The sequence below is a fragment of the Carettochelys insculpta genome, chromosome 23 (assembly GCF_033958435.1).
Source record: "Carettochelys insculpta isolate YL-2023 chromosome 23, ASM3395843v1, whole genome shotgun sequence".
In the NCBI taxonomy this organism is placed as follows: domain Eukaryota; kingdom Metazoa; phylum Chordata; order Testudines; family Carettochelyidae; genus Carettochelys; species Carettochelys insculpta.
The window spans coordinates 4273351-4285795 of record NC_134159.1 but is presented as its reverse complement, the minus strand read 5'-3'; the positions used below and the strand labels follow the sequence as shown (position 1 = coordinate 4285795).

The following is a 12445-nucleotide window of genomic DNA, read 5'->3' as shown; positions in this document are numbered from 1 at the left end:
CAGGAGAGCAGAACAGCTTCATGCAGAGCTGGGTTTGGCGAAGGGCATTTCACACCCTTCCAGATGTGTGGGGCCTCCAACATGGGGTGGATCACTTGGGCTTACCAGTGTTCCCTGTCAGCTGAGCGCTTGGGCAGCCACCTGGGAGAAATTCGGGTGCCACCCAACTGATGAGCAGTGCGCCCGATTGGACGGTGTGTTTTCAAGGTGCTTTTTTTGTAAAAGGAGGTGCCGCTATGCAGCTGCCTTTCTGCCCTCCACCGTGGCCAGTTCCGTGTGCTGGGGCTGCCCAGGTGCTGGTACTCAGTACCGGCAGGTACTGGCAGAAAAAAAAAAGGCACGGGTGGTGCATATCTGCACATGCCTTGGTGCACATAACAAAAATTATTCTGCCTATGGATGGGAAAAAAATCAGAGGGAAGAACACTGATGGTTATCTATTCTGTTTGTTTCCCCTGAGGCATCTGACATCGGCCACTGTATGAAGGCAGGATGCCAGGATAGATGTACCTTTCATCTGACCCAGCATGGCCTTCTGAAGTTCTAACGGTTGATGCTGTAGACACTTTCATGGACTGTGGTGCAGAACCACTGACAATGAGTTGTCCCCGGGAGAAGAGTGCTGCTGCAATGGTACCTTTTGGATACCCTACCCGAGTCGTTGCTCTAAGCCTATGCGAAATGCAAGGGCTGCTTTGCTTTGCTAGTGTGGAGGAGGCAAAGAGGAGGAAGCTGTGAAATGAAATCTGCTCTGGCATGTATATAGTACACATACAGTCCTAGGGCATCGGAGTACTGTGAACAGTACATTTAATAACAGTTTGTTTGAGCAATTTTGAGGTGACAAGGGGTGTACACTTTCCAAGTTACAGATTAACTAGATGATTTACCCAACATTAGTTGGGTCCTTAACTCGACAAATTTTTGTTTTTTGGACAATAAAATGAAAATGCACATGCTTTGTTGAAGTCTTTGCTCAGGGCTGGGACTGGGGATGAGAGGTTCAGAATGCAGGCTGCCGCATGGGGCTTTCTCCGGCCCTCTCTCATTGTAGCAGCTTGGGGCCAAGAGGGAAGCATGTGTCTATGGCTGATGCAGATACAGTGAGCACAGTCAGGGAAGGGGTGCATGTTCCCAAGCTAGGGCAAGTCCAGGTTCACCTGCTCCTTGTGCTTCCCAGCAAATTGTGTGCTTTCCCCTCACTACCTGATGAAGGGGAGAGCCAGCAATGTCCCCTTACAAATTGGGTGTATGTAGAGGGGAATTTCAGCCCCCTTCACCCTACATAAAAGGTGTCTGGGGGGAGTGTGAGGCTTGGGGCTGAGCCAGTCCTGGATGCAGGGAGATGGCCCTAGCCAGCTCCTTTCAGCTGCCTGGTGGTTCTATTTTCTATATGTTTTTATGAGAAGCAATCTCATTCCAGGCACATACCATGTTCCTGGCACAACCAAACCCTTACCTTGCGCTAAGTCAGGCCCATGCACGGGGGACTGCAAGGGGTATGAATGCACTGCCCCCCAATGGGCCACCTTGCCTCCTCCCCACTCTGCCCTCACCCTGACCTCTGGACTTCTCCCAGACTAGCCTGGTCCAGAATTACCTTGGGCAGGGGCCAAGCCAGCCTCAGGGCATCATCTTACCACAGCCTCCCTTCCTCTGCACTCACTGTGGGTGCTCTGCTGTGTCTTCTGGGCCCACTGAGCCCTCCTGGGTAGCTGGAGGCCTTCCAGCCTCCCATGCAGAAGCAGGACTTGCAGTCTGGGAGGCCAAGATGGAGCGCTGTGTGGTGAGTGCTGGGGGAGGGAAGCCAAGGGGAGGTGATCCCTGCAGCACCTGCCTGCTATCCCCCATGTGGCAGTTATCTGGGGCTGGGAAGGCTGTGTGATTGTGGAGCTCTGAGTACATCCAACACACAAACAGCCTGCATGGTTCCCAGCATGTCCTGAGCCTGTCTTGTCTAGGGTGACCATATCTCCCCTGGCCAAATATGGGACATGGGGAATGACCCCCATCTTGGCCAAAACGGGAGGGGTGGTCACCCTATCTGGGGTGCCAGGAACAGGGCTGCCACCCCGCCAGCAAAGCTCCTGGCTTCCTCGAGCTGTGGGTGGCAGCCTGCACTGCTACACAGGTCCTGTTCCCAGCTGCCCCACTCCGGCTCCAACCCCACTGCGGCCATGGTTCACCCTCGCTCACCCCATCCCACGCACCTCCAGCTCCAGCCCCCTGCAGCCCCGGCTCTGGCTCCAGCAGCCCTGCTCCAACACCCACCCCAGCCCTGGCTCCCACTCCAACCTCCACGGCCTGGCTCAACCCCCTAAGGCTCCAGCCTCCACCCCCCCAGGCCCTGAATCCAACCCCACTGAAGCCCTGGTTCACCCCCACAGCTCCGGTCCCAACCCCGTGGCCCTGCTCAACCAGTCCCCACCCCAGGAGCCTGCTGCAACTCCTGTGGCCCCGGCTCAGCTCCAGCTCCTGCTGGGGGAAGCTGGGTGACAGGTGAGCTGCTGTGTGGTCTGGCTCCCAGCTCCTGGGAAGCGGGGTGACACTGGTATGGTGGAAGCTGGTGAACCACTGTGAAATAGGAGGCAATTGGCCCCTTTTGCAAAATAAATCAGGACGCCAGAATGGCTCCCAAAAGACAGGGCTGTCCCACTAAAAATGGGACGGATGGTCACCCCATCCTAGCTGCTCCCTCCTTCCTCTGGGTCTGTGAGCTAAGGGTTGGGGGTGTTATGGCCTTGTGGCAGGGAAGGGTATCTTCAGGCCTTGTAGGGGTGGGTGGGGGGTATCTTTGGGCTGACTGGGGGATGGGGTGCTTGGGCCGTGTGGGGGGTGTTTCAGGCTGAGTGGGGGGAGGGGTGGGGTGGTTGGGCTGAGGAGGTGTGTTCAAGCTGGGGCAAGGGGATGCTGGGGCCCTGCAGGGGGTGCTTCAGTCTGAGGAGGGGTGGGTGGGGTCCTTGGGCTGAGTGGGGGTTGGGGATTCTTCAGGCCTGGCAGGAGTGGAGTGGCCAAACCGGGGATGGCCACAGCAGGGGCAGGGCCAGCTGGAGAGCCAGGGGTGGGGGAAGAAGCTCAGAGACCGCTGTGGTGGTGGTCCACATTTCCAAAAAAAGCATACCCCAGAAATTCCTGCATACAGGCCTGTGAAGTTATTATAAAAAGAGGCTGTATACTGACTTCTATGGCCCTAGCTCTTATTGTTTAGGAGGAGTTCTCGAACAGACAGGTAAACTCTCTCAAATATATAGCAGCTAGATTTCAAAATCAGAAGGGACCAGAAGTGATTCTGCATTACACAGACCAGGGAAACTTACTTTGTAATTTGTGCATTGAAATTGTAGATTCATTGAGTTACAATGACTCTTTTACAAAGACACTCCATCCTGATTTCAAATAATAGGGAATCCACCGCATCCCTCAGTAAGTTGTTCTAATTGGTTGCCTTCACTTAAAAATTTGCACCTTATTTTGAGTCTGAATTTTTCTAATTTCAGATTCCAACCATTTTATCTCATTCTGCCTTATTCCACTGGATTAAACAGCTGACTACCTGAAGAAATCTCTTCCCCTGTAGGTATTTGTGGAGAGAACTGGTTACAACTCAGGGCCTTTGGTTTACAAGACCTTTTTATACTTTGGAATCTCCATTTGTTTTTACTCAGAATGAAAGTACATTTCTTGAAATGTCTCAGCAAACTGGAATTCCCCCACCCTTTTCATTTCAGAAGCATCTAAACATTATATTCCCAAAAGAAAAAAATATGACATTGACATTCTTGTCAGTTCCACCACTGCTATTCAGCTGGGACTCCTGCCGCCTGGCTTTTGCTGTAGATTATGCACTCTGTTTTAAGGAAAGTTTTGTTGAATCAGTGATAGATTTGATGAAGCAGTGCACCACAGGGAATTGGTAGTTTTGCTGGAAAAGTTCTTATTGGTTATACCTGACCATGGTCAAGTCATTCCTTAATCTTTGGTTGGATAAATGAAAGAGGTAGCATTTATTAAGTCTTTCATTACTGAGCATATTTTCAGACCAGAAAACCTTCTTGCAGCTCTTTTCTGATCCCTTTATAATTTTTCAACCTTCTTTTTGGCATGTGGACATCAGAAGTATTCCTAAAGTAGGCTCACTAATGCAGTATACAGAGATACCATCTTCCCCACTCCTGATTGGTGTTTGTCTTTTAATCCATCCAAGGATTACATAAATCCTCTTAGTTATGACATCTACTGGGAGCTCAGGTTCAACTGCCATGATCCCCAGTCTTTTTTGGTGTCACTGCATTACAAGATACAGTTCTCCATCATTTTTAGTCCTAGATGTAAGATCTTGCGTTTGGCTTTATTAAAACTCACGGGATTCTAATGAATCCACTCAACCAAGCATTCCTGACTGATTCTGATTGGTCAGTATTGCCGTACAGGGCCACATGCCTAAAGTGTTTCTGTGACATGCATCCCAAGGGTTTAACTCCTATGCCAGAGTATAGTATATATACATACACATACTGCCAGAGTACAGTATAAGAATCCATGTGTTCTCTAGGTCTACTTCCTTTTGTGTCACTGACTCATTCTATGGTTGCTGTTAAGTCAATTTTAAGATCGCTTCCTCCATTCCTTGTTGATAAAGTGATGATTGTATTTATTTGGCTATCTCATGGATGTGTTGTAAGGATTCAGCAGTTTGTAAGTGGTGAAGATGAAAATAACTATGTAAATGACCATGCCTCCTGATTTCTATCACCTGTCCTGTCCTTTGCAGAGCTTGGACACCACTGCTGATCTTTCTATTTTTACCATTGTTCAATTATTTGTACTTTCTTCTCCATAGCACTGGTTCCTGCTCTGACTGTGGGATTTCACTGTGCTGCGGTTCTGTGGCTTTGAACTCCTGCAATGCTCATTATAAAATATTATTTTGTTATCAGTGTGACACATATTGCTGGGGTTGGCAAATGTTAACATCCTCTGAGAAAGAAAAAGGCCATGGCTACACTAGCTCCCGCCTTTCAAAAGGGGTATGCTAATGAGCCACTTCCTCATACGCTAATGAGGCGCTGCCATGAATATGCAGTGCCTCATTAGCATAATGGCAGCCGCATGCATTTCGAAAGTGCTGTCTATGAAATGCATGCTTCTTGTGTAGACAGGGACCTTTCGAAAGGTTCCAAAACCAAATGGGAAGAAGGGGCTTTCAAAGTCTGGGGGTCCTTTTGAAAGGCTCCTGTCTACACAAACAGTGTGTGTTTTGAAAGCAGCACTTTCAAAACATGTGCAACCGCCATTATGATAATGAGGTGCTGCATATTCATGAAGTGCCTCATTAGCATTCCCCTTTTGAAAGGTGGGGGCTAGTGTAGCCATGGCGAAAGGGAGTGAGGAGATACATACTGCTCAGTGCTGCCCCACATTTCCTGTGTTTCTGTACTGTGATTGCAAACTTGAAATCAGAGATGACTAAGATAGAGATAATTTCTTATACGGCTCAAGGCCTTTGTACAGTCATTATTCTTGAGCTTAGCATAGGATAAAAAAATGTAAAACTTTGTACCCAGTGTGGACCCCACCCAGGGCCCCCATTGCCACTTGGAGTTCTGGATGCCAGCCCCACACCTGAGGGCTCCACTACCAGCCCTAGTAGCTGGATTCAAGGTCCTGATCACCTGCCCTGCCACTGGCCCTAGGGTCCCAGCTACTGGGTTCTGCTTCTGGCCACCATAGCTGCCCCCAGCTGTGGGCCCAGCCTGGGGTGGCAAGGGGTGTGGAGAGAGATAACGGGGCACAGAACAGCACTCCCATCCTAAATATTGTTTTAGCACCACTGATGAATATCCTGAACTTTTAAGCAGTCTATGTTAGGTAATTACACAATGCACATGGTAAATCACATGTTTTGTGTTCCTTGACTAGCTGTATCAGATAATTAACCAACACAGAATGAATTGTGTATTTTAAACTCATATGTGTCACTTTTGGTGAATATAGAACATTCAGGCTTAACATGTATTCATTATGTGCATTTGTGCTCACAAAACATAGGGCAGTAAGAAGTGACAACAAGCAGATCACAGAAATGACAGGCTGAAAGGGATCCCAGGAGTCAGCTAGCCAATGAATTTGGCTAATTCAAAATTTGCCCTTAAAACTGAACAAACAGTTGAAGCCTTTTAAAAAAATAGGCCCAAGTGCAAAGTTTGGTCCAGAACCAAAAACCTGAAGCATTCAGAATGAGCAGTTTGGTTCAGTTCATTATATAACTTGAGGCAAGTTGAAAAAAAAGAGAATTTGTAATTCACCAAACTTAAGAGTGTCCTGCGCTGAGATTTTGGGTTGGGATCATCTCTGGGCAAGATCATATGCACTTGCACCCCTTTAATGCAGCAGCCCCAGTCAAGAAGCTATGCCAGAATAAAGAATTTGCTGAGCCGCAGAGGGTGCTGCAGAGTGTGGGCATGAGGGGGATGGAGTACTAACCTGGCATCCTCCTCCCAAGAGCACATGTGGTTCTGCCCTCAGCTCTTTCTAGGCACTGCCCTGTCGCTTTGGGAGCAGTAGGGAAAAGCCTCAAGGGAAACACATCATTGCGCTCCCATTCTCTCAGTTGGGCTGGTTACGGGAAGTTGGCAACCTGTCAATGAGTTCCACAGCCTTCAACTGAGTAAAGGGCCACTCAGATCTGATCGTAGCCATAAATTATAGCTGGGGGTGTTATAAATGAAGAAAACAGAATGGACTGATTGGTGGACTGATTAAGTATTATCAGCTGTTATAAAGTTTAGGGATATTATAACATGGCTTTATGGTTACAAAATAAGGAAAACCAACATTATGACAAGATGATTTGAAATTTGTTAAAGTTACATGAGGCTTCTGTACTAGCAGTGCTTTACAACCCTACTAGAGTTGGCAAGAGAACAGGCTGATGTCATGTGGATTTATGCTACAGTAATCCTTCTACAAATAACTTGACTCTAGCGGTCCAAAGCACAGTTTGCAAAATGCAGAGATGTGATCCGTTGATGGTTACAAAGGCAAATTGTTTTAGGAGTCTGACACAAGGTCATCCCTGTTGATCACTGGTGGATTGCAAAGCAACCGGTTTGTTACTAAAACAACATAAAAACAGCCGTGTAATTAAGATGACATACAAAGAAAGGCAGTGAGAAACATTTTAACTCAGGTAGGAAACATTCTTATAATTCACAAGAATGGCATGACAGGCAATTGTCAAAATCAATTAATCAGAACAACAGATCAGAGCTTCAGATGGTGCAAATCAGCACTGAAGTTACTGGAGCTACATGTATTCATACAAGCTGAAGACCAGCTCCATGATGTTTACAATTATAGGACATTTGATTCTTCATCTGGTTGGATGCTAAAATAGATGTTGCAACAACTGTGAAAGCTCCGGACTCCAGACTCAGTTTAAAGAGGAAAAAGGGGGAAGGAGTGGAGAATGGGGAGAGTAAAAAGAACAGAAGATGAGGCAAGAGATGAGAAAAGAAACATAGATAGGGAGAGAAAATAAGAAGTAGGAGAGAAATTAAAAATAGATAGGGAAGAAAGGAGGAACTGAGGTAGAAGAAGAAAGGAGTGGAGAAGAGTTGTGGAAGGAAGAAAGAATTGCAAATTAAAACTGGATAATGATATGAAATATCAACGAGGCAAATTTGAATTTTCAAGCTCAAGATTCTGCTGCCTACACAAACTACTTAAACTTCACTGTCAAGCCTTATCATGCCCTTGGAATCTTTTGATGGGATTTGAGTGCTGAAGTCACAATTGCAATATATTTATTCTGTGTGTAATTTGCACTTTATTGTTACCACCTCAACACTTTTCTCATTAATAACCTCTCTCTCTGCCACGCTGAACCCTGTTGCCTAATCATTATGTGAATTCAGAAACAAGACAGACTAAACGCTAGGAAATGCAAAACATTCTCAGGAATTCTAACTGAGAAGAGCTGAAATTCTCCTAAAAGGAAAAAATGTTACGATAAATAATGAGTGCAAGAGAAGCCTATTATCTTATACAGCATGAATAGAAAAATGATTTGTCCTTTGCTTGATAAACTTGCTTGTTCACTGTTGCGAATATTTATTTTCACATTGAAACTTGTTTCTTTAGGTGTGGTTTAGTGGCTGTTGTGAAATGAGTCAAATTCCTAGGGCCCAATCCACCTCCCATTGAAATCGGTTGAATGATGCCCATTCCCTTCAAACAGGCCTGTGATCAGACCCACTCAGCCATCTTTTAAAAAATTAAAGAGACAGCTCAGCTGGACTATCCCTTATTCCATAGCTCTCTAGCCTCTTCAGGTCAACCTTGAAGTTCATGACTGACACAAGGCAGGAGTACGGCCTCTGACTGTGATCACGTTCTGTAGCTCCATAAAGAACAACGTTCTTCAGTGCTGTCTGTCTCTGACTGTTCAATCCCGTCTAACATTCAAAACATAAGAAAAGTCCCTATTCCCACTAAATGGGTTTTCAGCATCTACTGAAGTAGTTTCGTCTGTTAACACTGGGCCCCAAATCTACAGCTACATTTCTTAGAGTCAGCGGAGATCATCATTCTTTTTGTGATTATTGCTAATCACAATCATAATGGTAGCTAATTATCATTAATATTACAACAGTGCCCAAATGTATAGGAAGATATCTTGTCCACTCCAAAGAATTTAAGCCAGAAGAAAGATTTGTGCCTCATCCTAGAGAACAATAGTATGCCAAGGGTGCTGCCTTTAGAAAGGTATCATCTATTTTAGTCAAGCTGCCTCTAATCTGTTTGTCTATCAATCAGACACTTGCACCTATAGTACTTTAGTTTCCCTTTTTAGCATTTTGACCTTAACAAATTAATAGTTACCAGAGGCCCCATTGACATAATTGGAAATCTTCCCAAAAGTATAACTGGGTAGTGAAAATGTTATTCCCCCAGTTTAATATTGATCAATGATTTTAGCTGGGTTATGCAGTGTCTCTTCATATCTATTCAACTCCTGTTTCCCTCGCACCAATAGAGGATGCCGATTGTCTCTCAGTTTTAATTGCTGATTCTTATTCACTACATTTCTTAGGCTTTTTTATCCACTCCTGTTCCCTTGAAGAGAGCTTGGAAGTGTTCAGACAGCTAATTTATGTGTGAAACTCAATGAGACGCAGAAACCAAAGAGCTACTAATGCCATTCAACTTTAATAGACACATTGCATATAGAAATAACACAAGGTGTATTTTAGTGATTAGTATTTGATCCCTGCATAGGGAACGACACATCTCAAAGTAAGATTTCATGCTCTAGAGTTTGTGTGAAGAGGGCAAGAGCAGAGAGGTGGGGCAGGCACAGGATTGAACAATAAGAAACTTATAAACAGGTTAGGGTTCTTTGTTCGAGTAAGTGGAATATTTGCTTGGTAAGGAACACAGCAGAGCTTCCATGGAGACCGAGAAATTCTACATAAGAGAAGGCCCACTTAAAAACAGACTCAATGTGCTCACTTATCTTTAGCCCAAGACTTTACCAAGAACAAACGTACACAAGCTAAGAAGGATACTACAAACACTCAGGCAGCTGTTGTATTAGTCATCCCAGGAAACCAGCTGATAAGCATTTCATATAATAAACATTCTGCAGTACAAGTCAAAAGGAATCAAGGAAAATCCTAAATTGTTCTACATATCAAAAATATTAAATGTAAATATTTCACTATGTCAGATAATAAAATTAAGCAATATTATGTTTTGTGGCTATGCCCTACTAGGATACTTTAAGGATGTGTTTTGAATTTACTTTCTGAACAGTAGTGCCTAAAGATTTACATTGTGATGACCAGCCATCATTTCCCATTTGGTAACTTGCAAATAACACCAAGCCACTCTCCTATAATACGCACCAGTCTTTTTCAGGCAATGGATACAATGTGGCTTTCTTTCTTGTCAAATAATGGAATTGAAATCCCAGAAGATCTGCAGTTGAAGTTAGGGTTGCAGCAAAGCACCAAAGACATGATCAACCCCAGCATAAGCATAAAGCAGAGGACCCATTTAATCATTTCGGTGTACACAAATGGCAGTACAAGGATGATCAGGATCACTATGAACAACAAGAGCAGCATAAGTCTTTGGACAGCTGTTTGACTGCTGCTGTGAATGTCCTGGTTTTCATAGGCAGTGGCATGGCTGCACTCTGTATCCCCGCAGCCAGTCAGCCCTTTAGGAAAGAGGCTTCTCTCAGCATGTGGACAAGGTCTTTCCAAATGGCCTACAATACTGTCTTTATCAAGGAGACTGCAGATAAGCCCTCCAAATACAACAGTGGGTTTTCTGCACAGAGGGCAGGTGATCATCCAGGTATTGTCCTTATTCTGGAGGATGAGCTTGAGACAGACTTCACAGAAGGCATGTTGGCAAGCCAGGAGCTTAGGCCTCCGGGAAATGTTGTACCTGTTGAAGCAGATCAGGCAGTCCATATCTGCAACTGACGCTTTGGATGAACACCAGTGGTTCATGCCTGACACAAATACTTTAGAGGAGTCTGGAGAGTCTCTCACTGTGACTGGAGGCTTAATTGAGTTTGGACAGTTCATTTCTGAAGGTGGTGGTGCAACGGCATCCAGCTTGTCCAGGACTGTGGCTGATGATGACGAGGAACCTGGACAATCCTTGTTGGCAACTTCATCTGTAGTGGACACCAGTCTCTTTATGTTTGAATATGATGGTCCAAGAGAACTTACTTCATTTTCAGCATGTAGCTCATCAGTTGATCTCTCCATGGAGAAAGATCTTGAGGCCGTTTTGCTTTGCCCAGTTCAAGTGTTTGCTGATTCTGCGGCTCTCTTTATAGGCTGCTTTATTCTTGTTATGTGTGTTTGAATAATGACTGTTGGCTTTAAGCACGTTGTACACTCTGACAACAATGAAGTTTTTATGAGAAGAGAATCTGTGTTAATCAGTAACTTAACAGCTAAGATATTTTATAATGCCTGATACGATCACAGAGCAATTCTGTCCCAGCAGCAGACCTTGTGGCATTAATAAGGCTGCTCCATGCTGCTTCCCAGACATGACTGGCACCACACTTTTGGCCCCTCAAGGGGTGGGTCTGTACAGGCTTGCCCCAGCCCTGAGGTCCAACTCTGCAACTCCTGTTGGCTGAGGGGAGCTGTTGAGGTGATGCCAGTGAGCAGCGGCACATGGGCTACGTCTACACGTGCCCTTAGGGGACTTCGAAGAAGGTGGCGTCCTTTCGAAAAGGAGCCCCGTCTGGACGCGCCGTGCGGCGGCAAGGCGCGTCAATTTCGAAGCGCCGCTGCCGCCCGCATGGTAATGAAACGCTGAATATGCATTTCAGCGCTTCATTAGTAAACTTCGAAATGGCCATTTGCATGGCCATTTCGAAGTTTGGGGCACGTGTAGACACAGCCATGGAGACCCCTGGCTCCCCTGCCTAGGGGCCACTGATGGAGGGATATGCTGATTGCTTTTGGAAGCCACCCAAGATAAGCAGTGCCACCTGACTTCCTCCTGCATGCAAATCCTCTGCTCCAGCCCTGAGACTGCACCCAAACTCCATCCCACATCCTATACACCCTCCTGCACCCAAACACTCTCCCAGAGCTCACACCCCCTCCTGCACTTAAACTCTCATCCAGAACCTGCAGCCATGCCCCTCTCACACACCAACCCACTGCCCCCGCCTGGAGAAAGTGAATGAGGGTGGGAAAGAGCGTAAGCCAGGGCTTGTGACCTCAGAGAAGGGGCAGGATGGGAGCATGGCCTCATGAAAGGGCTGGGCAGAGGGTGGCACAAAGATTTTTGGATTTGCTTGATTAGACATTTGGCAACCCCACTGGGTGGGGATGTAGAAACCTTGGTCATGCTAAAAGAGCATTCCCAGTTGTGTAACTCGCAGTGCTCTGGGTACCAGCAATGCAGCTGGCAGCCCACTAGGCACCAGCCAGGGCAGGCACAACACTGCCCAAATATCAAGTGGACTGCATCCGTGCATCACAGATTGCACCTGCTTGGGGATCCTTGACTGTTCTGCCCCAGGGCCCAGAATTAGTGTCAGTGGGCCTGATGGTGATCTGACTATGGCAATCATAAAAGCAACTTCAACTAGTTCTGAAATGCCACTATGTTGGAGTGAGACAGAGTTGGAGAAATACTATGTTATTAGATTGATGGAATTATCTACCATATATTTGAGTTTGTTTGACCAAGAACAACTAAACGGTAAGAACCAGGAGCACCAAATTCCCTATATAGCTTTCTCTTCCCACAACTTAGAGTACTATAAGGGTTTAATTGTGCCACGAAAATAGGATGTGCCTAGAATGGTTCTCATAAAACCACACAGAAAAGAGACAGATCATCAAGGCCAGTACAGTCCTCAAAACTGAGTGCATATTGAAAGAGACTCAACTGAGAT

The 12445-nt window shown here is 45.9% G+C and overlaps 1 protein-coding gene across 1 annotated transcript; it reads right to left on the bottom strand.

Annotated features, from left to right (window-relative positions):
- Window positions 1-9191: 9191 nt before the first annotated feature.
- RNF186 (ring finger protein 186) lies at window positions 9192-10933 on the bottom strand. Its single transcript, XM_074975639.1, has one exon. It carries the CDS (start codon window positions 10785-10787, stop codon window positions 9918-9920), a length of 870 nt encoding a protein of 289 aa, XP_074831740.1. The 5' UTR covers window positions 10788-10933; the 3' UTR covers window positions 9192-9917.
- Window positions 10934-12445: the final 1512 nt, after the last annotated feature.